General features: G+C 39.2%; 1 protein-coding gene across 8 annotated transcripts in view; it reads left to right on the plus strand.

The window, feature by feature from the left end:
* Positions 1 to 27,229, plus strand: part of CACNA1D (calcium voltage-gated channel subunit alpha1 D) — a 351,709-nt gene that overhangs the window by 202,808 nt on the left and 121,672 nt on the right. For 6 of the 8 annotated variants that reach the window (XM_039546606.1, XM_039546605.1, XM_039546604.1 and 3 more), the window contains 3 exons: positions 2,514 to 2,683; positions 20,118 to 20,205; positions 21,098 to 21,124. In XM_039546606.1, the coding sequence (XP_039402540.1) occupies positions 2,514 to 2,683; positions 20,118 to 20,205; positions 21,098 to 21,124 (285 nt within the window). Of the gene's footprint in view, positions 1 to 2,513; positions 2,684 to 15,851; positions 15,963 to 16,615; positions 16,677 to 20,117; positions 20,206 to 21,097; positions 21,125 to 27,229 lie in introns of those variants that run through there. The other 2 variants (XM_039546609.1, XM_039546610.1) reach the window with 2 other exon arrangements.

The raw sequence follows: 27,229 nt of genomic DNA on the forward strand, positions 1-27,229 counted from the left end.
AGAGTTGACCCCTTCTCATAAGTCTGCAGTTTTCTTTCCAGAAAGTCATTAATTTTCTTAACTTTCAATAAATCTATCGCAACATAAATATCTAAATTAGTGTTCTAGTAAAAATACGGAAGGCCAAATTCTTCTCTTACTTGCACTGGTGTAAAATCTTAGCAACTTCATCGACTTCAATAGTAGATTTACACTGGTGGAACTGAGGGCAGAATCTAATTTGCAGAAGATACATTGATGCCATTTGTATTTGCACTAGTTAAACGCAATGTTTCAGTTCACTAATGGCTCTTCCACTTTTGAAGATTGCTATCTTTTAAGGCCTGACCCTGCAAATGCTGGCTACTGGTATAGCATTTACTGCTGGCGTATGCCCAGATTGATTTTAGATATATATATATGTTGCATGTGTGTGTGTTTATAAATGCATACATCCGCCATGTTTTATCTTCTTCCTTATGACAGTGTAAGGATCAATCATTAAGTCCCCTTGCTCTGAATGAAATCCATGAAAGTTTTGTCTGAGCGAGGACTGAGTTGGGACTTGAGGACATGGCTCTCAGTGTATTAATGCACTGGCTTGGGTTCAAATCCCAGTTCTGAAAAAAAATAAAAAGGAGCTTATTTGTCTACTTGTCATTGTCAATAGACATTTGTCCATATAATAAAATTACTGAATAATGTAATCCCAAGGCTTATTTAGAGCTGTCAGAACTAGCATAATGGGCATGTTGAAATGCAGTAGCAGAGCTGTGTGAGGAAGTTTGCATAGTGCCTGCTCTCACTCTCTGTAACTGTAGCCAGTCCAACTGTAGAAAAAGTCCAAATCACACAAAAATGTTAATAGAAGGACAATAAAAATTGGCCAGTGTGGGATTGTTGGGAGTGGGTGTTTGTTTTGCAATGCTCATTTGCTTGTGGTGTCTATTCTGTCATTTCCTGTGCAATGTATTGATCACTATTAGATCGTATAAATTAGATTAGAAGTCGATATTTGAAGTACAAATATCTGGTCTGCATACCTACATTTGATGTAAACCATTTTATTTAGTTTCTAATACCTAGCAGTTGTAATATTTTTTGTAAATGATTGAATTAAAAATTCAGTTACTTGCTCCCCAAGCTGTAATGTCATTTCATTAAAGTGAAACCCAAACGATGGGCATTTTCTTTTGTAATAATCACCGATATAAATGTGGGCCAGTCTAACAGGCACAATCTAGCCCATTTTATTTCGGAGGTATCTATATGAATACTTCTTTGTTAAGCTTCTTTTGTGACCTGTCACAAACTGGCTGGAAATTTTCCAAGAGAGTTTGCTTTACTTTCCAAATAATGGGACCAATTTCTTCCCTTGGTAGAAGGGTAAAACTCCTATTGAATCCAAAAGGAAGAGTTGCCAGCCTATCTGTGGAGAAAATTAGGTCCAATGATAGGTTTAAGATGGGGACCTGTCAGATCTTTTGCAAGAAGTCCTATAGTGACAGTACTACCACTTGTAACCTATTTGCACCCTATGGTTCTTTACACAAGTACCAGATCTGTTGGTACTTAAGCACCTTAGAAAATGTTTGAACACTCTAGCAAAGGAATTCCTGGAGCTCACAGCCATGATATTGCAGTGTGTCTCAAAAATCTGTGTGGACCATGTGTCAAAGTGCATGTTGCAAGAAATTTGGAAGTCATTGTGGTAACACCCGGGTATAAGTAAGGGCAGCGTATGAGCCACATACCATTTGAAGATAATCTCGCGATAAGAAGTGGCACAAGGGATGAATGGAATCACAAAAGGCTGAACTAGATAGAGTATATTTCCTAACGGATGGACAACCAGTCAAAAGAGCATAATCCTGATTTATGAGTAACAGGATTTGGGAGGCCGTCTCACAGAGAACAAAGGGGGAAAAGGTTCAGAATCTTGAGCAAGCTCTCTACTTGACCTAATGGAAAATAAGACAACCTAAGGGAGATCCTTTGTCTGTGAAGCATAGTCAGGACATGTACTGAGATAAACAGTTTTGGCAAAGCACCTAACTCAGAGTTAGCAGAGGTGAGGGCAAGTCTAAAGCAGCATCTTCTTTTTGTGTTGGAAGCAGCACTCTCTCCAAGTACCCTCAGTTCAGTTGGGGAGTACATTGCTAAAACCGGGAGTATAAATTGTGGTTGAGCCAGACAGAATAATGTTTAATTTTTTTAATTAGACTTAAACTTCACAACAGTTGTGGCTTCAAAGAGTGTAGAGGCCAAAATCATAGAATCTGTACTCTTTGGTAAATAGAATTCTTGATTTTTATAAACTATATTTATTACCAGTTATGAAAAGTGTAGCTTGAAGGAAATTTGGCATGAACTTTTAGCACCACAGTCTTGCTTTGAACGAATCTTTCAAATCTTCTGTATAGTATCTTTAGTTCTTTTGCTGTGTCAAATCTATTCTTCAATGTAGATTCCTCGTCAAAAATGCCATGCAGCCTTATAATCAATATTTGTTCTGTTTTATCTGAATTCAATAGGGAATTTTCCAAGGAAAGAGAAAAAGCCAAAGCCCGAGGGGACTTTCAGAAGCTGCGTGAAAAGCAGCAGCTTGAAGAGGATCTGAAGGGATATTTAGATTGGATTACACAGGCAGAAGACATTGACCCTGAGAATGAGGAGGAGGGTGATGAAGAAGGCAAACGGAACAGTATGTATTCTTTACACTTTATACTCCCACTGAAAGACAATTGAACTGCTTGGAGAAAAGTTAAAATAAGGGAGAGGATATAGCATATCAAATATTACTATACTAATTTAGTGTTGTGTAAAAATGTGCATTAGCTGAGCATCCACATCTTTATTAATATTCATTTACCTACTGCCATAAAAATGGACTGGAAACATATCCCCAGATTTTGCCCTGCTTTACTCCTGTACAATTCGTGATCCACACTCTATTTTGATACCCACTATTAAGGTTTGAAAAGCATTGTTTTATAAAGGTTCTCTATTTTATTTTTGGTTTCTAAAATAATAGTGGCTATACAAATTGCATGCAACTCAATGACATTTCAAATCTAGACTCTTGCTGGCATAGCCAAAAGGGATATATGATTGTCAGTGGCTGTGTGTTATTAGAGTTAGAAGAAAATGGCTCTGAAAAGTACATTCTTAACTCCACATTCAAACCTATTTAAGAAATAGAAGACATTGAGAAAAACCTTAAGATAAGCCTTCTATTGCGTTAAAAAAGGTGGTTTCCACTAATTCTGTGAGGAAAGAAATTACACCTCAGACATCCCCTCCTGTCTAGCAGTTAAGGCTAGCTCTAGGCAGTGGGTTACTGTACAGCAAGGCAGGGTGTGAATCCACAGTGCACCAATTTGCCATGTAGACAAGCCCTAAGCATGGTATATGAAGATATCTTTATGAGGAGTGTTTACTTGAGGTGAAATACTTGAAATCTTTGTGGACTTTTAGTCAACATTAAAAAACGGTCACTGTTGCTTTCTTTATATAGTTCACCTATTATAGAGTACTGTACTAATGATAACGGTAACAATGAATGTTTTAACACCTTCAGATTTATCTCATGAAAGTCCTCAAATGCTTCTACACCAAAAAGTCTTAGCAGAAATGTCTACAATGAAGAGGTTAATTTTATGACTTTGCAACGATTGTACATGGTTTGTTGTTGTCAGCTAAAGTTTGTGTAACTCAGAAATTTCAACTATACATTTAATGGAAAGGTTTTTATACGTTCTACTTTATTTGCAAAGTAGTGGTTAAAGTTTTAATATGAAATGTATGATGCTGTAGATGAGTGACCATGTGGAATTAAAATATTTCTGTTGTGGGGTTTCTTAACGAAATGTGGTTACCCATAAAATTGGAGGTAGAGGGCCTGATTTTGACACTCTTATTTATGTTGAGTACTCCTCAGATAGTTCTACTGGAACCAATGGGAGCTATTTACCCAGCAAGATACTATTCAGTATAAATAGGGGTATCAGAATCTGGCAAGGAGTGATTTGTCATAGACAGAAACTCGGAACAGTATTCCTTATTACATTAATACATATTCATTGTTATTGATATTGCTATTATAGTATTGTTATTTAATTATAAGAAACTGCATTCTTTTAAACATATTTGTTATCATATGTTTAAAATATTTCAATAATGTCTTAGCTTTTGAACATCAATGTAATACTTCACTGATTTGCAAATCAGCATTGTAGCTAGAAATGATTTCCAGGCATAATGTTTGTCAAAACTGGTAAATGCTGCGTGGTTTGTTCCTGAAATTGATTGAAATCATTTTTTTGGTTTTGGAACTTATTGCCACATTAAAATAATATTTAGGCTAACTCCTGTCCCCAGAGTTCCAGATTCCAGAAGATTAGACTTTTGGTTCACAGTGCCAATAAAGTCTGAACCCATGTTACTGTCTTAGAGGAAACAGAGTTTTATCCTTGATACTATGGGAGAGTGGGAGGCAAGCTTGGGCTGGTGTCGTTACCTAAAAGGGGTAATGTATATGTATAAAAGACAGCCCATGCAGAGTTTTTATCCTTGAAAGGTAGAAGAGGCAGAGACAGTCTGGAGTTCACTAAGCATTGCTATTGATCTTACGTGGAAAGCACTCATATACTGGCATAATGGGTGTCAGTATAAAAGACTAAGATAGATAAAAGAAGTTTGTATGTTTTAGAGAGTACAGTCCTTGTCCACATGGTGGTTGTGATGATTCAGTCACAGAGATCTCCTTGGGACTGTCACCTGATGTGCTGAGACTACCCCTGAGCCCGTTTTCTCTGCCAGTTTGGGCCTCCAGAACCCTGCCTTGTTGAGTCAGACATGCAAGCCTGCTGCAACACAGACCCAGAGTCTGAATCACACCCTCAAAGCTGCAGACTTAACTGAAAATAGCTTAAGAAGTGCTCCTGTCTCCAGCACCCAGACACCCAGCTCCCAATGGGATCCGAACCCCCAAATAAATCCATTTTTCTCTGTATAAAGCTTATACAGGGTAAACTCATAAATTGTCCACCCTCTATAACACTGACAGAGAGATATGCACAGCTGTTTGCTCCCCCAGTTACTAATCACTTACTCTGGGTTCAGTAATAAACAAAAGTGATTTTATTAAGAATAAAAAGTAGGATTTAAGTGGTTCCCAGTAATAACAGAACAAAGTAAGTCACCAAGTAAAATAAAGCCAAAACACGCAAGGCTAAGCCTAATACATTAAGAAATTGAATACAGGTAAATCTCCCCCTCAGAGATGGTTCAATAAGCTTCTTTCACAGACTAGACTCCTTCTTAGTCTGGGCCCAATCCTTTCCCCAGTACAGTTCTTGTTAGTTCCAGCAGCCATCTTAGATGAAAAGCAGGCAATTCCACGTGGCTGGGATCCCTTTGTTCTGTTCCACCCCCTTTTATAGCTTTGGCACAAGGTGGGAATCCTTTGTATCTCTCTGGGTTCCCCCCCTCCTTCTAAATGGGAAAGTACTGGGTCAAAGATGGATTCCAGTATCATGTGACATGTTCACATGTCCTGTGAATCTTCATTACCCACTTGCTGGCACACACGTATACAGGAAGGCTTACAAGTAAACACAGCCATCTACAACCAATTGTCCTAGTCAATGGGAGCCATCAAGATTCCAAACCACCATTAATTGCCCACACTTTGCATAATTACAATAGGACCTCAGAGTTATATTTCATATTCCTAGTTTCAGATACAAGAATGATACATTCATACAAATAGGATGAGGACACTCATTAGATTATAAACTTTATAATGATACCTTACAAGAGACCTTTTGCATAAAGCATATTCTAGTTACATCATATCCACCCTCATAAACATATTTTTATAATATATGTTTATATATGGAGTGCAATGTCACAGTGGTTCTGAACAAAACCTGAGAAAACAGACCTTGTGCAAGGGACTTATACAGGGTCACAATCTTCTTGCCCAACTCAATGGCAGATTGCTGTACATCCATGCAGCCACCAATGGGGTTATTGGCCAGGAGACCCATGCAATTTGCAGACATAGTGGCCAGATCCCATCCCTTCTGCAGCCTGTACTAATCTCAGACCTATACTTGCACTGCCCTAGAGAGACCTGCCCCAGAGCAGTGCTCAGTGGCTTGCAATAGGCTGTGGAGATCTGGGAATGGCTTCCCTGTGGGTTAGGTTCCCCCATACAGCAGAAGCACGTCTTTATTTAGCTGTGGAAAGAATGGGGCGGCCTTTGTCTGTACATTGTTAATGATTATGTTATTTTAGGTTATGTTAATTGTCAGAAGATACTTTCAGGGCAGGGAATTTGCAGGGGAAAGTAATTAAAACACATTTTTGGGAAAAACATTAACATTGATGTTCAGACCATGGGCTGCCTTGCAGGGGCAAGGACAGTTGTTTATCCCATGTCAAAATGAAACTGATAACATGAGAAATATATGAGGAATGACAGAGGAGAGTCACTTCAACCAATACAATACAACTCTGCTGCTGAGCACTTAACAGGTTACATTTTCTAAGCCCTGTACTAACTAACTAATCACCACAACACTCTCATTATTCCTATTGACTTCAATGAGAGTTCTTTGAAAATCTGAACCCTAATGCATTTATCAGAGCTCCATTGGTACTGCATTGTCTTTGAATTGTTAATGTCCCCTTTGGATGCCTTCAGCTTTTAGACACTGAGGGACAGAGCTTCAGTTCCTCCTCTGGCTATTTTGTACTGTTCCAGCAGTGGAAAGCAGCCAGATAGCTGGCAGATCTGGCCAGCTGGAGATTCCCCAAGCTGTAGTTTCCCCAAGCTGTAGTGGTACTTTGCAGCCAGATGTAATTTAGAGGAACCCCAAAATTGCCCTTCAGCAGCCCTAGAAATCAGGGCATGCAAAGGTAGCTTAAAGCCACTTTTTTCTCTCCTGTTTCTTCAGCTGTTCCTAGTAGAGCTCTAGCACCACCAAAGATCTTTCCCCTAGTACCTGCAAAGTAAATAAATAAGTCCATGTATTTTAGCTACTAGTTGAGCTTGTTTGGGAGTTAAGGATGCCAGATTCTAGACAGTGGCTACAATTTTCAAAAGCTCTTAAGTGACTTAGGTGCCTACACAGTTTTTGCATCATTTTAACTCTATCAGTTTAAAAATCTGCCAGTGTTTAGATGCCAATTATAGCTAAATCAGTACAAAACTTGTGCTGACAAGCCTTAAGTCCCAGTTTCAAAAGTGACGTAGGCACGTAGGAGCCTAAGGCCTGGTCTACACTACGGGGTTAGGTCGAATTTAGCCGCGTTAGGTTGATTTAAAAATGAATGTGTCCACACAACCAACCTCGTGCCATCGACCTAAAGGGCTCTTAAAATCGACTTCTGTACTCCTCCCCGGCGAGGGTGAAATTTGGGGTAGTGAGAACGCAAATCAAAAGTATTGGCCTCCAGGAGCTATCCCAGAGTGCTCCATTGTGACCGCTCTGGACAGCACTTTGAATTCCAATGCACTAGCCAGATACACAGGAAAAGCTCCGGGAACTTTTGAATTTCATTTCCTGTTTGGTCAGCGTGGCAAACTCAGCAGCACAGGTGACTATACAGTCCCCCCAGAATCGTAGAGTGTAGAATGTTTCTACGCTCCCCCATCATCTCTGTCCCTGAGGTTATTGCAGATTAAAAGGCAAAAAAACCCGCACTTACGATGACATGTTTTCCGAGCTCATGCAGTCCTCCCACATTGATAGGGCACAGCTTAATGCTTGTAGGCATTCAGTGGCAGAGGTGAGGAAAAGACATGATGAAGTGTCTGTTGGGGAAGCAAACGGACATGATGATGAAGCATCTGTTGGAGCCGCAGGAAAGCCAACAAAAGCACAGACCCCCGCTGCATCCACTGTAGAACAACCTACCTTCATCCCCATGTTCCATAGCCTCCTCACTCAGATGCCCAAGAATGTGCCGGGGGGTGGGGTGGGGAGGGGAAAGGCTCCAGGCACCCAGCCACTCCACTGCAGAGGATGGCCAAAGCAACAGAAGGTTGCCATTCAAACAATTTGATTTTTAGTTTGGCTACAATAAGCAATGTGGCCTTGTCCTTCCCTCCTCCCCACCCCACCCGGGCTACCTTGTCCATTATCTCATTTTTTTAAATTAATAAAGAAAGAATGCATGGTTTCAAAATAATAGTTACTTTATTTTGAATGTGGGGAGGGTGGTTGGCTTACAAGGAATTAAAGTCAAAGGGGGTGGGTTTGCATCAAGGAGAAACACACCTAATTGTCACACCGAAGCCTGGCCAGTCATGAAACTGGTTTTCAAAGCCTCTCTGATGTTCAGCGCACCCAGCTGTGCTCTTCTAATCACCCTGGTGTCTGGCGCAAAATGATTGTCTGCTGTTGCTTTCATGGAGGGAAACCACCCAAACCACCCGCAACAATGTTTTTTGTCTTATCAGGCATTGGGAGCTTAACCCAGAATTCCAATGGGCAGCAGAGAGTGCGGGAACTGCGGGATAGCTACCCACAGTGCACCGCTCCATAAGTCGATGGTAGGCATGGTAGTGAGGACGCACTCCGCCAACTTAATGCGCTTAGTGTGGACATACTCAATCGACTGTATAAAATCGATTTCTAAAAATCGACTTCTATAAAATCACCTAATTTCATAGTGTAGACATACCCTAAATCTCATTGAAAGTCAATAGGACCTAGGGTCCTTATTGCTAAATCTGTGTTTGTTAATAGCACTAAAACTCCTAAGTCACGTAGGTGCTTTTGAAAATTATACCCCCTACTTTCACCTTGGCCTGCAGGGATGCCACCTGCTTATATCTAAAGCAGAAAAAAAATGAACAAAAATGAACAAAAATTAGGGCGATGAAAACACCAATGGGCTAGATCCTTACGTGCAGCTGAGATATGGGTGATCCTCCTGTGGGCAGAGACACAGGCTTTAAGTCTATTTTACCCCACATAACAAACAAAGCACGTGTAAGCATATGAGAAGGTCTCTGGGTTGTAGTTGTGCCCTTCAGGATGCTAAGTGAAAATGAGTTTTGATTTGACTGAGTCATAAAGGTTTTATAATGTGCTGTGCAAAAATGCACTGTTTTTTGTTATACAATAAACTAATGATCTGCCAGTGTTGTATTGGCACTAAGCAGGCCCACTTATGTATGCTGAATGGAAATTTGCACTGAATAGGCAATCTCTTAGCCTATTTGTGCAAATGTGTTTTAAAAAGTAGAACTGAATATAATTTTGAGCATGATCAGTGACAATGTCTGAAGAAGGAGCAATGGCTGCAAAGTGGCCTCACTTCCTTCCATTTGACACTCTAAGGGCTTGGCTACACTGGCGCTTTACAGTGCTGCAACTTTCTCGCTCAGGGGTGTGAAAAAACACCCCCCTGAGCGCAGCAAGTTACAGCGCTGCAAAGCGCCAGTGTAAACAGGGCCCCAGTGCTGTAAGCTAATCCCCTCGGGGAGGTGGAGTACCTGCAGCGCTGGGAGCACTCTCTCCCAGTGCTGGCGCCCTGACCACACTCGCACTTCAAAGCGCTGCCGCGGGAGCGCTCCTGCAGCAGCGCTTTGGAGTTTTGAGTGTAGTCAAGCCCAAAGATTATCTGAAGGTGCTCTGCTGCATTTCCGATTACATGTGAAGGTATGCATAAAAGGAGGCAAGATCTCTATGTAGATATTCAGCAGATACCTTCAATGAAGGAAGGAGCCCTCTTGTCTGCATTATGAAGTTGAATTTCTGGTTTGGGAGCTTACTGAAGTTTAAATGACAAGCACCAGAATAATGAGCTTGCAGGAAAGGGATGTAAAGACTTGTGAGATAAATTTGGTCACCTTCCAAATATACTCCTACTAATTACTAATTTCCGGAAAGGATTCTTTTAGCATAAAGTGTAGACCTGCTGGCTCCATTCATGCCCCTTTTCCACACGGAACGTTCATGGTCACAGACGTGTGCCTGATCTCTGCACATTCAGAAATAAAGGACTCAATCCTGCAATCTCTTCAAAACTAAACTGTGGATAAAATACTCAAAAGTGCTTACTTACTTTAATTTAGGAGTAATTTAGGAGCCTAAATCAATGGGAGTTAGGCTAAGTGACCTACGTACTTTTAAAGTGGGATTTAGGCTCCTAAGTCAGTTCATCATTTTTGAAATTTTAACCTATGTGTCTGTCTTCAGTAACTTAAACATTTTATATCAGTAGTTCTCAAACTTTTGTACTGGTGACCCCTTTCAAATAGCAAGCCTCTGAAAGCAACCCCCCCTTATAAATTAAAAATATGTTTTTATATATTTAACACTACTAGAAATGCTGGAGGCAAAGCAGCATTTGGGGTGGAGGCTGACAGCTCGCTACCCCCCATGTAATAACCTCGCAACCCCCGAGGGGTCCTGACCCCCCAGTTTGAGAACCCCTGTTTTATATGATACCCTTGTGTAATTCTGTAATTTTTTTTACTGTTAACCAGTGAGTGTTAGGTACTGTTGAATGGCACACATTCTAACTATAAAGATGAGAAATAAATTGCTAAGATACGTCATAAACTGTTATTTTAATGATGCGCCAAATCCCCGTTCCTTCAAATTCAGTGAAAGAACTCCCATTGACTTCAAAGGGACAAGGATTTGGTCCGAAATGCAGAAATCAGTGTAAGTGGTGAAAGATTTTAGATTAGTTGTGAGGCTGGTAATATCATTCTGTGTTTTGTCTGAATTTGCTTGTTTTGTATATGTGGACACATTTTTATTTTTTTGCATTGCAACTGCTGCCATCTACTGCGTAAATGATGGGATTACATATACTTAACATGAAGGGGTTACATTGGACGACTTAATGGAAAAGAAGAAAGGCAGATTTAGCTGCTTTAGCAGTTCTTCCAATAAACATGGTAAAATGTGTTCTGTTTTGCAGTTGAGCATTCTTTTGTGCAAATGATGCATTTTATGTTGGTTCTTAAAAACATATATGCCTTTTTAAAAATATAGAAATAAACAGCTTTTGCATGCAGACATGCATCATGCATGTAAATGATCTGCTATTTCAAATGCATGCTTCAAACAGATTGCTATTTGCAGTGCTTTAACTTTCTAAAGGCTCATTTTTATCCCTTTAGATTTCCAGTGAACTGTGCCTTTGTTTGAGAGTGTTCTAGTTTAAGCGTAGGCTTACCTTTTCAAAAGGCAAGTGAGCCAGATAGAAAAGCATCTCTTAAATTCAGATATGAAAAAACCTACCAAAGCATTTCAGAAGCTGTATAACTGATTATAGTGTAAGTTTAGAACAGCATGTTTTAGAACTGTAGACTGTACAATTATATTGTTTCGGTTGTTGTGTCCTTCCCTCCCTCCCTCTCCCCACCCCCATTTAATGCAAAATTTAACAAAGTAAATACAATGTTCTTATGCTATGTACTTTTTTCCTTTCGTCTTGTTAATTTTTTTTCCTATGGAAAGACTTTTAAACTGTAGCTGCTAATTTCCCGTTTACATCCTTTAAATAATGGCAAACATAGCAACTTGTCAAAATCACAATGATAGCAGTTAGGAAGATCTAGTTCTAGTTTAAAATCCTGCGTACAACAGAATTATCAGAGCAATGGCTTACTTGTTGTGGTGAGGCAATCACTTTTGTTAAATAGCAGCTAAGATCTGGAGTGCAGTTGACAAATCTGACCCAGTTATGTATGCAATAGTTTTTCATACATACTGGAAGTGAACCAGCTAAACCATTGAGACCATTCATGTGTAAGAAAGGGCTGTAGGATTGGGGCCCTTGACTTTGAGAGTTGGATTTTCAAAAACAGTCAGCATTGGCCTAACTCTGCTCCTGTGTATGTCAATGAGAATTTTACTATTGACTTCAATGGGATCAGAGTTAGGCTCCTACTGTGCACTTAAAAATTCACCCTAAACCATTCTCTTCCAGCCATATGTATTTTTTCATGAACCTCCATCTCCATGGGAAAATTGCAGAAGGACTGCAAGATTAGGCCCTCTTTCCTCAGCTAGTTCCAGATAAATCATGTTCTCCATCTGTTTTATTGAGTATACCAGGTTCCCAAGACCCATGCAGTAATCCCTTAGATCTCAAGTAATCTGTGGAGGGCTAGTTCATTTGGTACATCTGCATGAGAGCTGACGCAGTTATACTATTACTATTCGGAGCCAAGCTACCAAAGCCTCCCCACCTGCCCCACACCTTCAATGGGGGTTGCCAGCAGAGAGTGAGAACCTATCGGAATGAATACTGACAGGATCAACATTAAGGGCTTGTCTATGTGGTGCATTAGTCTGCTCTAAAGGGGTATAAATTCTAGTGTACATTAGCGTGTTGCACACAAACTGGCCTCTGTGGACCCTGCTGGCATGCACTAAAAATTCCCGAGTGTATTAATGTAGTTCTGTTTGGAACAGGATTACATTAACGCACAGCAGGAAACTTTTAGTGCATGCCAGTTTGTGTGCAACACACTAGTCGCACTAACATTTATACCCCTTTAGTGCACATAAGCCCTAACTCTGTAGGGGATAAACAAGTCCCATACCTATGGTGTGGCACAGAGCAGATGCCTCCCAGTTAGGATCCCTTAAACACAAAGCCCTGGTCTACACTAGGCGTTTAAATCGGTTTTAGGAGCTTAAAAAAAATTTTTAAACGTAAAAAAAAACACACTAGGAGGCACCTTATATATTTTTTTAATGGCTCTTTAAACTGGTTGCTGTCCTCCTCCTAAGAGTAACGTCCAGTATCGGTATTAACATACATATTAGATTAGGTGGGAGGATGGATCGTGGTATTGGCTCCTCGGAGCTATCCCAGTGCACCACTGACGCTGCCGATCTCTGCTGGAATCGGATGCAGTGGTCAAGTAAACAGGAAAACAAAAAAGCTGAATTTGATTTGAATTTTTTTATTTCTGCCAGCCCCGGAGCAGCAGTGGGTGGCGCAGTGATGCAGTCAAAAAAAAAAAGCTGGACATGGACCATGCGGATGATGTGATAAGTAAGGGCAGGCAAGCAAAGTTCTATCAGCAGCGCGTTACAGAAGATGAATGAAAGAATTTTTTTTAAAAATCTCAGACAGAGACAGAGCAGAGGGACTCAGCAAGCGGCGCACAAAAGCGTGCAAAAGCGGAAAAAGAAAAATCAAAATGGGAGACTGGAGGACTGGAGGACTGAATATGCACCTGAGTTCCTGCAGCCTCTGAAAATTTTGGCTGAGCTTGGCTGGCTAAATGCTTGGTTCACAGGTACAGTGGCGTCAGGCATAGCTTGGCAGGCATCACCCCCCAACCCACCCCCACCCCACCCAGAAACCCCAACAATCAAAATCCTCTGATCACCCTATTCTTTACTAGTGAATGCTGCAGAGAGAGGCGCGATGCAGCAGCAGGGCAGTCATATCTCAGCATGCTGCCATGGGTGGGTGGTGGTACAATATGGTACAATCATCTCATCATCATCCATCATCAAGCTGAAAAGCTGGAAATCCATCCTCTGATCAGCTTCAGCAGCAGCGACAAAAAAAAACTGGTGGTACCGTCCTCCTCAGCCTATTGGCGGCCCCTTTTTTTTTGGGGTGATGGGGATGGATGGATGGTAGTAACCATCACATAGCAGCAGGGGGGCTGCTCCATCAGCCCCCAAAAGATGTGTGTAAAGAAAAGATTCAGTGGATGCCTGGCTGGGGAGTGGGATGCTGGGCTTCTCTCCTACACACTGCTTAATGTCCTGTCTGGGACTATCATGGCATGAGTCAGTGTGTCTTATTCCTGCATTCTTTATTAATTCATCCACACAGTGGGGGGGGATGCTACGGCCAAGAAAGAAGGGGGAAGAAAAGAAAAATCAACAGGTGGGGTTGTTTAGCACCCCCCCTGTGAATAGCAGATAATTTCTGATGCTCTCTGACACACAGCAGGTGGTGGTGGTGCACACTTGCCTATATTAGGCAGCACAGCACAGATTTTTTTTTTAGATAAGGGAAGAAAGGAGAGTGATTCCCAGTCATTTTTTTTTTTGCCCCCCGGCCCCTGGCTGCCCAGGGCACTTATGACAGCCCAGCAGCCAATGGTACAAAAGGAAGGTGCAGTGCACATGGCTAGCACTCTTGCTTTTTTTTTGGGCTGGCTGATTGGGCACTGCAAAGGACTGGTAAAAAGGACTGGTAGCCATGCATCCATCCTCATTCCTGTTTGGATGGTTATGGATGGGTGGGGTAATATGGGCTGTCTGCATCTCAGCTCTGCTGCAAAGCAAAAGCTTGCTGCTGCTCTGTGTCTGCTGTGTGACATCTAGAAGCATAGTAGAGTCACAAACGGCAAAAAAGCTCCATGGTTGCCATGCTATGGGCATCTGCCAGGGCAATCCAAAAAAAAAGGCGTCTGCCGCTGCTTTCCAGACGAAAGGAGTGACTGATTTACCCAGAACCACCAGCGACAATGATTTTTTTTTTTCCCATCATCAGCTGATCTCAACCCGGAAAAGGGGGGGGGGGGGCGGGGGGGGGATATGGGATAGCTGAGAAGCTAGCTACCCACAGTGCACGCGACAGAAAAATAGCCTAGGACCATGGGCCCACACCACCACCACCCGTGTGTTTATGTGTGTGCGCACTCGATTAATTTTTTTTTTTTAAAAAATGTTTTATAAAAAAATTTAATAGTCCCAGTTGTGTAGACGTAGTGTCCAAACACTGAGTGGCTTCAATGTCAGAGTGTATAGTGCCCCTATTCATTCTCTACATACCTTCCAATTTCTGCAACAAATGAGGCAGGGGTCCGGTGTTTAAAAATATAATGTAATTGTATAATTAAAGACTGTATCATAATGCATACTTGCTGTGAGGCCAGATTAAGGTTGCACAGGCAACCTTAATTCTGGCATTTCCTAACTTTACAGTGTTTGATTTTGCAACTAGAATAATGTTATTTTAATGTGCTTTATTGTTTGTAATTTCCTAGGTTTAAAAAAAAAGCAAATTGAAAAAAAAAACTCAGCAATTCCATCATGTGTGATTTGAACACCAGTTCTGCTCAGTTCTTTGAATTAGGAGATGTGTGTGTTTATTAAAGATCTCCTGTAGAAACGACCTGAATTACAATATAAGGATGCCTGGGAAATTTTCAATGATAAACTGTTTAACTTGCCCCTTCATCATCTGGTCAGTCTTTAAAATGCCAACCTTTAGAAAGTTCATGTACTTCCCAGATGTAGGCGGGTAAACAAATAGATATGTGTCTGTTAAACAAATAAGCTTGGCTTTAAAAAATTCTGCAGTGTATTTTTAGAAAATAACAGAAATAGCAACTTGTTCAAGTCACAATGATACTAATAAGGGATATATAGTTGTGAATCCCACATATAACAGAATTATTGGAGCAGCCAGCTTTGCGGTGGAAAGGCACAATCATTTTAGTTGAATAACAGCTAAGAGTCTGGCAATAGCTGATATATTTGATCTAAATACTGTATGCTTTGGAAAATATCAAATGTTGCATGCGGTGTTTATATTGCTTAAAACAATCATATTACATTTGAAATTGATTCATATAATTTGAAGTAAGGTGATATTTTCTAGTGCTCTAGATGAACTTTCCAGGGAAGCACCAAAAAAAGGGAGCAAATATTAATAAAGAAGATAATCCCTGGGTATTTCTGTGCATTCATATTTTCTAGGGAGGAAAAACATGTCTCTCGCTTAGCACACTAGAGCTCTAACAGAAGGCCAGTCTTATTAAGGTCATAAGGTTTTCCACTGTTTCATCCTATACACTGTTATTTCCCCGCATAAACTCCTTCTCCTTAAAAGGCTGTGGTCATATAACTCAGTCTGTTCAGTGCAGATGCCAGTGCCAGTTTGGATTAGCTAGGGTGGTGTGCTCATGCAGTGTTGCTACTGAGTTCCATTTGGGAAAGACTTGTTATCACTCCTGAAGCTAGGTCTCTCTATACTGCCATTCATAGTACTACTACCAAGCCTCTCTGTTGGCTTATTATTAGAGTTTAATACATGTTAGGTTTCTAATTTCCCCTATATTGTCTATTATTCTATCATTGCTCCCCACACTTTTTCCCAACACTACACCTACAATGTCACAAATTGAAATAGGATTGATTAGGACCCTGTTAGAAACAGGGTGAAATCCTGGCCTCATTGTAATCAATGGCCAAACTCCTAATGACTTCAGCAGGGCCTAGGATTTTACCTAGAACCTTTATTTTTTTAAAAAACAGCTACATTCAGGAAAAGTGGGGTGAAATTTCTGACTGTGTATTGACCGGTAATAGAATCTCGCTAGGACTGAACTCTAGGCTTGTCTTAAAATTATATTATTTTTATGCTTTTCCCTGTTTTATAAACAATCTGATATTTATTTTAAATAAATAAATACACCCTGTCAGTGAGTGACACTTTATAAGAAACAGGATAGTAGCAGAAAGCCTCCATTTCGTGTTTTCTAACTGGAGGACAATCAATAGATCTGTGCCACAAGACCTGAACTTCCCATTTTTGTCAGATGTATGTATACTACAGCCTGGAAACAGTGGGCCTAATTCCCCTTCTGCTTGACATCTGTTTTATACCATTGCAGCTCCACTGATCTCACTGGAGTCATTCCTGATTTGCACTGGTGTATGTGAGAGAGAAATAAGGTATTGTGCTCAAGTATGCATTTATTTCTATGAATTGAGTCCTGATCTCACTGATTACTCAAGTGAATAAGAGTTGCAAGATCAGGCACTTGGTAAATCTCCCCTCCCCCCCATCATCTACAAAAAAGCCATTCCCAGTTTTGGCAAGTAAAAAGGCTGCAGAACTCCAACAGAAGACAGAGGGTCATATTCTGCTCTGTTACACCAGTGTAAATGCAGAATAACTCCACTGGCGCATCTGAGAGGAAACTTTGTCCCAGGAAGCCTGTCTTTCTCCCATTGAAATAAGGAGCATAATTCTCATTGATGTCAATTGTGCGGGATCAGGCTTAACATTATTCATAAAAGAGTTGGGGGAGGAAAGTGGAAGGGGTTTTGAACAAATGTGGAGAAAAATGTATCAATGAAAAAAATATCAGAAGAATTGTGAACAGGGAAGTTGTCTAAGAAAAGGAGAATTAATGTATCCTCTGAATTAGGTAGTTTAAATATAACTGCTTATTCTACTACACAGAAGAAAAAAATCCAGCAACCCACTAGTTACCATAGCAACTGCCACAACCCGTAGTACAGTGGAGTACTTCTGCTTTTCCAGTATCTTAAAGAAACACAGCTACAATTATGTGGTGACATTTAGGCCTTGATGCACGTTGAAAGCATTCTTATTCAGGAAGCGCATGTAAGCAACTGATTTAGTGCGGTCCTGAACAGGAATGGACTTAAATATATACTTAAGTGCTTTCTTGAACTGGGGCCTGAGGGCACTTGATGTCTTAATTTTTTTAAAAAAGAGCACTGATAATAAACTAATATTTTCCCAATTTAAAATACTTTCTGTATCTTACACAAGAATTCATCTTAATGTAATTTTAAATGTAGTGGTTTTCTATTTCCCCTCCCTTATTTTACCATGAAGAGATTATTATAACGGACAGAAATAAAATAAAATATTGCTCTTGGGAGTAATATGAATAGTGCAAAACAAAGTCGTTTGGATGGTGTACAGAGCTCATATTCTGTGTGTTTATAGTTTGAAGTTGATCTTCATAAATGACAAGCTTTTTCAACAAATGAGTATACATATTTCTGTGCTCAGCTACAGAATAGTCTCACCAAACCTCTATATTAATTAACCAGTCGAAGTCCTGAGGTTTACTTTTTCATTCATACAATAACGCAAGCTGTATGTTGAAGATTCACAGACTTCTTTCCAAAGTATTTTAATGTTTCCTTACCCTTTGTATGGAAAGTTTGGTGGTTTTCCAGTTGTTCAAAACAACCGAAGTTTTGTTTCATGTTTAGTTCAATAATACCAATTTATGTTATAAAAGATAAACTATATTTTTTCTTCTTTCATCATGGCTAAAATGTTGATTTTTCTGCTTGCAAAATCATTTGGCATAATATTTCAGAACTTATGAGAGGAAGAAAAGTTGGCAACTGTTTAAACTGCAGACATGAGACAGCATCCTAAGTAGGAAATCGTGACTGCCAGTGACTTATTGTTGAACGTTAAAATAATCCCTTTTGAACTCTTTTGCAACTGTAACTATAATTTTCATACAAGACTTACAATATTAATTGTTGATTTTTTTAATGTTTTGTCTCATTTATAAAGAAAAACATATTGTAAATGATGCACATGTGCTAACTAGGCACATGAGTGATTTAAGTTCAGTATAAAAAAGCTGCTTATATTATGTTAAAAGAATTATCTGAAACAAAGGAACCTTGTGAAACAAAAATCTATCTTTCAGTGTTTAATGACTGGACTGTTTTCCATTGTTTGAACAATTGCATGAGTATTTTAGATCTTGTTTCTTATCTCTGTAATGCAACACTGAGGAGATGTGAAATTTCATGTAATGATGTATTTGTAGCGCCAGATCCTCAGCTGTTGCAAACATTTGCTGAGAATCTGACTAGCGCAGAGTTGGCAGTCTCACCATCAAGTCCAGGAATTACTGGGTATGCAAACTGAACTACCCATTGCCACCTAGAGATGGTCTGTCTAGGTCAGGTTTGATGCAGTTTGGCAGGTCAGTGTGGAGAAGCTTATACTGCCTGTTCCGTACCTGACCTGTGGAGAAAATACTAGAGGTCCTGATTCTTATTTACACTAAGTTGTGTGTAATTTACACCCACTGTATAGCTTCTTTAAAATGCCAGAGTGGTGTAAAGGAGCCAAAGTGTAAATAGAAATGTGGCCCTTCAGTCTTCAGGACTGTCATTCCAGCAACAGTAACAAAGACAAAAAAAATCACAAAAACAATTATATAAAAAAACTTTTTAGTTATCAGTTTGATAAGAAAACCTTAGATACAGAAACAGCCTACAATGTTCCCATCAACAGTTGCTAAGATACTAAAAGCAAAAGTCTAATTGGCCGTTGTCCTTGCTACTCCCCAGTGACTTCAATGCTACTTCTATCCTCACTCTTGTTTTCCTACTTACGATGACATCCTCACTTCATAAAGCCTTTGTAGTCTGTGCGCTAAGGTTTTCCTTTCATGTTGACAAGCACAGCCAAAGAAATAATGTTCAGTTTTGGAACTGCTGATAGTTATGCTCATTCCTGCTTCCTTAACTTCTTTTGCAGCATGTGGGTATCTCCTAACGTCTCTGAAGAATTGAGAATCAGTGGGTGTGAACAATATCAGCTGATTTTGTCCATTAACTACGGTTTCTAATTATTCAGTAGTGATTTCACCATATGTATAGTAAATCACTGGTGTGTAACAAATTTTATAATCCCCTTTTATCATTGGCAATCCTCCTTATCCTTTGTATTACCCATTGCACCATTACCAGTGCTTCTTCCTGTCTACTCTTGTCATATTTTCAGATATAATTACCTCCTAGATCCTCACCTTTGTGTTTTACATTTTTAATTTGGAAAATAAAAATAGAGAGTGCTCAACTTTGACAGACTGATCAGTGTGTGATGGCTTCTCTTCTCTTCTGTTTGAAAGGACCTTTATTGCACTTACTGGAATTGCCAAGCATGTTAGCTGGGACCTAACTATTACCTTTCTTCTGGTGTGTCTCTGAAAGAACCTCAAACATGATACTGAAACACATCACACAAAAGAGGTCTCACAAACTAGGTCAGGCATATTCCTTTTTCCATACAGCATCGTCTAAGTGCAACGTCTCTTCACTGAGCTCTGTGATACATTTTCAATAGAAGTGTTAAATTGCTGAAACAACAGAAATATCCTCTCATACTTCCTAGAGTCCTGTGCATTTACCTTGCCAACAAAAGGAGGGCTGGTAAAGAGTGTACTACACTGACTTCCTTCTGCTATTCTTCTGCCTTTTGAATAAAACTCTTAGTAAACCTAACAAGTAGAGGTGTTCTTTTAATAAGATATAAAAACAAATCACGTGTAACTGGCTGGCTTTGGCTGTAAATCTAACACTTATTTTATCTCCTGACAGCAAGCATGCCGACAAGTGAAACTGAATCTGTGAACACTGAGAATGTCAGCGGAGAAGGAGAGAGCCCAGCATGCTGTGGCAGTCTGTGGTGAGTACATGCAGCTCCAATTAAGATGTCAAAGTGTTTCCAACATTCTAGGATTAAAAAGAGAGATTTTTTTTCTCTTTTGCCTACTCAAACATATTTGCTTTGAAATACTCAAGCTTTGTGAGATGCTTATATTTTTGGCTTTTAGTCATTCATGGTAAAATCTAACCACAATTTTATCTAAAATTCTGAAGTTAGGACAAATATAGATATATTTCATAAAGTATCCATTTGAGCCTTACATTTAGAAAGGTTATAGAGCTTTTAATTTTGCTGCTTCAAAAACACCAAGAAGAAAAGAAGAGACATAATCTAAGAAATTCAGCAGAGACTAATGTCTTTTAATAATCGAAACATGATCTGGCGTATGCATATTTTACAAGTAGCTAAAAATTGATAATTATTAGATTGCTATATGAATGTAGCACTAACATAATGATTGTGATAACGACTTTTATTCACATAACATCATTCTTCCAGAAGGTTCCCAAAGCACACTGAAACAGCTATTTAAAATCCAGGATTTGTTTCTCTGCAAATACCTGTGCTTTACATATATATATATATATATATATATATATATATATATATATATATATATATACATATATATATATATATATATATATTGGTCCCCAGAGGATAAGATTTAATTTCCTTTCTTTCTCATGTAAAATCCATGTTTGTAAAGAATGATATCAGAAAAATAATGGTAAACAGATGACAACAGTATTTCAGCGTTCATGCAGCGTTATGTTGAGAAAACACTTTTATGCACAAACTTTGAGTAATTCCATTGCTTTGATTGCCAAGCACAGCATTGCGAGGAGAAGGGATTGTGTAAATGATTGTTTCTATATATTCTTAAAAATGTGTTTTCCTTTTCTTTTAGTCAAACTATCTCAAAATCCAAGTTCAGGTCAGTATTTTCCTCTCTTTTCCATCACTTTTTTCCTTGCAATGGTTTTACACATCATTACTACGTGATTCTGTATTTTCTGTATTAGAATTTGATGGGATGAAAAATGTTACTGACAGAGATTAGGGAATACAGTTGAAGAGGATTCATGAACATTCTTGGGAATAAAGTACACCAATTTGTTTTGCTGGTATTTGCAACTCTTTTTTCACTTATTCTCAAACATTTGGGCAAGTGAGTTTTTATTCACAAGAATGCTCATGGAAAGCAAGTTCCATGAGTAAAAGCAAGAATATTTTTATCTTTTAATTTACCGTATATACTAGTTCATTAGCCTGTTCATTTATAAAATGACCCTTTAAAATGGATAGGTAAAAATAGCAAAAATTGTATGACCCTTTCATAAGCTGACCCTATATTTGAGGGGCTGAAAGACTTTGGCTCCCAGCCAAATTTTGGTGTAGACCCATTTATAAGCCAACTCCCGCTCTTTGATGCATTACTTTTTTACCAAAAATATTCGGCTTATGAAGGAGTATATACAGTACATAATTTTTTTCATTTTCATAGAATACATATTGAGAAATTACAAATAGCAAATAAATTTGCAAACAGAAAAGAGACTGCTTCTGTTTATAAAGGTCAGGTCACTCAATCACGGAACAAAAACAATGCCATCTGACTTAGGTGACCGGTCATGGCACATATAACAAATCACGTATAGCAAATACTCATAATGACCAGTTTTCAAACAATCCACAGGCTAACTATTGTTCACAGACATTCATTGAACAATAGAGATAATAAAGAAGATAAATTAGAAGATTCTAACAAAGCAATTCTGGAAGCTGGACTCCTCCAATTTCCTTGTCCCTGATAAAACTTGTTTCATGCTTGGATCGGTAGCAAAAATTTCACTGATAACACTTATGTATTGTGCTGTTAGCAGTTGACCTGGCTATTGTGTCTATGCTTATTCTACTAGATCTAGCAGCTGCTTTGTTACTGCTGATCACAACATCTTTCTGTTATGTCCAATAGGAGTGGGTGGGTGTTGCTCTTGAGTAGCCTTCTTCCTTTTTAAATGAGAGATCCCAAAATGTAGTCATAAATGGTGCTCTTCCACTCTGAAGGTCTTTTCATGTGAGATGTGGTACGGTTCCATCTTGTCACTCTTACAGTTCAACGTGTATGTGAGTTCACTGGTAGGTTAATTAAGAGAAGTTGATTTCAGTTTGCAAATGATCCCAAGTTCTGTCCATTGCTTCTGACCCTGATGGGGCAATGGAACAAATGCATGAGACTGTGGCTTTTTTAAGAGTTAGGTGGTTGAGGATCAGTCAGTACACTGAAGTAGCATAGATAGGTTGTGGAAAGCAACTGGAAGAGCTAGAGTGGGTTATATCTCACCCCTGATCAAGGTCAGGTGTTGCCATTTGTTAAGCGGCTTTACAATTTGGAGTTTTGTTCAAAATAGGATACTTATGCATATTGAACAGGTGGGCATGGTCCAGAGTGCTTTTTTATCTGCATTTGTGAGAAAATTGTGTCCACACACCTTGTTACGCCTGCCCATGCTTGTTTCATCTTGAGAATAGATAACTGCAATGGACTGTACATGGGACTATGCCATAAGACTGTTTGGAAGCTGAAACTAATGCAAAATTAAAGAGAAGAAAGCCAAGAGATTACTCTCTTCCTCCACCTTAGCAGCTTCTAAATCATGCCTGGCTGAAGTATTTTTGTGAATTTGTCTCCAGTTAATTCCACAAACCAATATCTGCTCCTGTGAAACCTATTTTAATCTACTCCTCAGAGGGGAACATCTGCTTCAGAGATGCCATCAGAGACCTAGTAACCATACCCTCAAAACAGATTGGTGACACACCTCCTTTCTGAATTTGGCCCATTTGCAGGACAGAAAATCTTAGAAGTAATATAGGAAAAGCAAGCCAACACTGTACTATGATCTACACCCATTCTAGTGAAAGAGAGCCATGAGCAACTAAGACCTCCACTAAATGACACTATAAACACGTCCTCTGAGGAGGGAAAGTTCCTACCAAACCTAAAGCTTGCCATAATCCAGCCAGTATGTAAGGAACCACTAACTGTTGCGACCAACCTCTCCACCACTGCCCATTCCCAAGCAAGCTTACTGAGTAGATCACCAATCAGTCTCCAGCTCTCCCTATTTCTGCCAGTATCCCTGGATGCCTCTGAGACAGGCTTTAGGCTGAAATGTGGAACAAAGTGAGTGCTTGTGGAGTTAAAGGATGATATCCTCTTGGCCACAGTCCAAGGCTATGCTTTCATATTTATATTGCTAGGCACAGCATTTGATATCGCCAACTATTGAATGTTGCTATCCCTCTTCAGAAGTTCAGTAGGGGGTTTACTGGGATCACACTGAAAGGGCTTCAGATATTCCAGAAAGTCATAATGGCCATCAGCTCCTCTACCTCTAGAGCTCTTACTTGTGGAGTCCTACAGGGATCTATCTGCTGTTCCATCCTTTTCTCCTTCTACATGAATCTGCAGGGGAAGTTGTGAGGACTAAAATGCCAATCATACCCAACTCTACATTACCATCATATCAGATGCAGGTTGCACCAAGGTCCTGGCTGCATTCAACAGCTGTTGATAAGACAAAGTGCTTTGAAGAACTGTTCACCTCTGCCCTTTTATCTTTGGCAAACTAGCTGTTCTCCTAATCTCCTCACTGCTTCTGGATACCCAAACAACCATGACTGCAAAATTTCCTTTTTCTCACAAAAAGGTCAAGAAAAAAGACTGCACCCCATTCTTTTGTATTTGGACCTAAAACCAGTAATCCACATATTGTGATCTTCAGGCTTGACTACTGTAATTCTCTGTATTTAGGAATGGAATCACTGATCCCTAAAAAACTAATTTTAGCTCAAAATACAGCAGCCTGTCTGCTCAGTAGCAGAGGCTACAAATTACACATTGCTCCCATGTTCAACTCTCCTTGGTTTCCTGCTAAGTACTGAGTCAAATTCAAGTTTTCAGTCATCGTCTAGCTCCTTCATGAGACTGGTTTAAGTTTTCTCAGGGAACATCTTTCCCTGCACGATCATGACCTCCCACAACAGCTGTGTTATTTTGGAACAGTGGCACAATTAATCTCAAGAATCATAAACTCAAGAGTTTTCTCAGCAACTGGTTCCCTGATCTGGAAGTCACTTCCAGAAGACATCAGAAGACATCAGATTGACCAGATTTCTTTGCCTTCAGATCAAAATTCAAAACTCACTTGTCCAACCTAGCCTACCCATAATAAGACAAGAAAGAAAGGAAGCCAAAGAGAGGCAGATCTTCATGTGTATTTTTCTGTAAATTCATAATGTGCTCAAACGTCGTGATAATGGGTGTAGTATAAAATCCTAGGTAGAGGTATAATGCAGCTGCCTACTTAATAGGTGGATATTTATATCAAAACTATCTTACATTAATGTATCTATGATCTGCACTGTCTGCCTACCAGCTTCCAGGTGGAATTTAAGGTCTGGAGATTCCACTATAAAAGCCCTATATGGTTTGGAACCGAGTTTCTGGACAGACTCTCTCACTGTACAAAACTGCTACAGTTGTAGTCAGTGGAAACCCTTAAGCAGGAGTACTCATATTTCAAATGGAAAGGAGGTTTTTGCAAGGTGTTCTGTTGTGAAAGGCTGACAACTCTGGAATTTACTTCCTCAGCAGTTCAAAATACAGTAGCCTGATATCTGTTGATCTTCAGGGCATGCTGAGAAGCACATCTTTTCTCTCTGACTTTTGGGGATGTGAGGTTTGAGGGGTGGAGGAATAGTTTGGAGGGGGGTTGTCATTAGTGGGTGCACTTGACTGTACTCTCACTGGCTTATTTGGACTGTTCATTGGTTTATTTTATTATTTAGTACCATATTTTATGGATGGTAGGTTTTGGAACTGCCTACAACGTTGGATACATACTTAGAATCTAAAGCCCACATTTTCAGAAATGCTCTCTAATTATGGGCACCCAACTTTACACCCTTGTGACCTGACAAAGATGCTGGACACCCAGCGCTCCCATGAATGAATACTGTGCATATGGTTTTAATTTTGTAAAATTTCATGTAATGCAGGATGTTGTTCATACAAAATCATCTGGAAATGTACAAAAAAATTTAAAATAATTTTGCACAATTTTATTAGCAAATCTGAGTAATTAGTCAAATGTAGAGAAGAGTTATTATTGGTATCTGTTAACCAAAATAAGACTCAAATTTTACAATCGGATCTATGCAATACAGAACCCTGCACTGACTTTAGTTTAGACCATCCACCTGTGTGGATTCAAAAACAGGATTGGGGCCCAAGGACCATTTGAAAATGAATGAATAAAAATAAAATTCCCAACAAATATGTCAATGTCATGACTTGCTCATAAATGTGAACAGAAAAAAAGCTAAATTATTTAGATGAGAATGAACGTAAAGAATAATTTGGCCAGCTGTGGTATATTATATTAACAATGAGTGTCACTTCTGATTTAAATACTTCTTCAGAATTGTCACTACAGGTGTGACAAACATTTTGGGAAAAATGCCTTGATAATTTCAGAACAGCAACGTTATACTTTATTACAAATTTGTGCAAAATGGGGTTCACGTCATTTAAAAAAACCCTTAAATTTCATTCTTCACTACAAAAATTTATCTTTATCAGACTACAGTGTTTAAAAATTAAAATTTCAATGCGTCCCCTGCAAAATAGGAAGATCTTGAATGAAAATGGTCTCACTTATTTTCAAGTTCGTATTTCAGTTTTTTCTGAAGAGGCATCACAGACTTTGATGCCTCCCTCCCCCATTTTGTCTGTGTGTGTGCATAATCGTGAATATTTTAGGAAGGGAAGAAAATATGTGCTATACCCCTCAAATGAGACTTTGTTTTGTTTTATAACTGTAAGCTTAATTCACACTAAAGCCTGTCAATCCTTACATATGGGCCTAAAATTGGGCTACACTCCTTGGGCTACGTTTTCAGAAGGTTTCCTGGGTTTAGCTGTACTGTTTCTGTCAATGGTCTCTGGGTCAGGCCATAAATCCATAAACGCTGAAAATTTTGAAAAGAAGTGTTGTCACTTCTTTACAAAACTTTCACTGTTTAAGGATTTAGGGCCTGATCCAATGACCATTGAAGTCAAATAGGAATCTTTCCATTGACTTCATAGATCAGGTGCTTGGAGATGACCATGAGTCCCCCCAACTTGTATGAGTGATCAAGCTCTTGGAGCCTTATCCTATTTTTATTGACTTCAGCAATGCAGAATTGTGCCCTAAGAGTAAAAAATACCGTTTTTTGCATATCCAGTCAGTGAATATACTGATGATGGCTAAGCACATAGTTGGCTGGACAAGAGTGTTCTCGAACACACTGTCAAGTTAGTTGAATGCAGAGATTTTTCTTCATATGATTATTATACTCTATAGGCGATGAAAGTTTTCCATAACAAGAACTGAGCAATTACTATTTTCCATAATCACAAGCATGAGTTTAAGGGGAGTGAAAGAACCTCACATACTGCTTGACTGTTTATTTTGCCAAGTTCATTTATTTTTATGAAGACACAATTACAGATTGGATCTACCACCTGAGGCAGATTAGAACATTTCTAATTTTATATATACTAGGTATGGTACCTGCTGACTCAGGGCAGCAGAGGTACTAAGACTTTTTATCTAATTATTTGTAGCAATTTATTTAAATATTATAGAGTGTAAACAAAAAAAATAGAAAAGTTTAGTGTCAGAAATAGCATTAGCTTATGAACTTAAGTTGTAAAGTGCATTACAATATATTGGAGAAGGGCTGAACCCACACCCTTAAATCCAAACTCTTTCCATTTTGAAACTAGTGCCAGATCCCAGTGCAATCATAGGAGTCTTTCCACTGACTCCGGTAGAGTTTGGATCAGAACGTTGGCATGAGACTCAGATTTATTATCCAAATCCACTCCTGTGGATCTATCTATCTATCTATCTTATAAGGCCCCCATTACTGTAGTATCTGAGCACCTCATAATCTTTCATGTATTTATCCACACAACTCACCTGTG

This window comes from Mauremys reevesii, linkage group 7 (genome assembly GCF_016161935.1).
Source record: "Mauremys reevesii isolate NIE-2019 linkage group 7, ASM1616193v1, whole genome shotgun sequence".
Classification (NCBI taxonomy): Eukaryota; Metazoa; Chordata; order Testudines; family Geoemydidae; genus Mauremys; species Mauremys reevesii.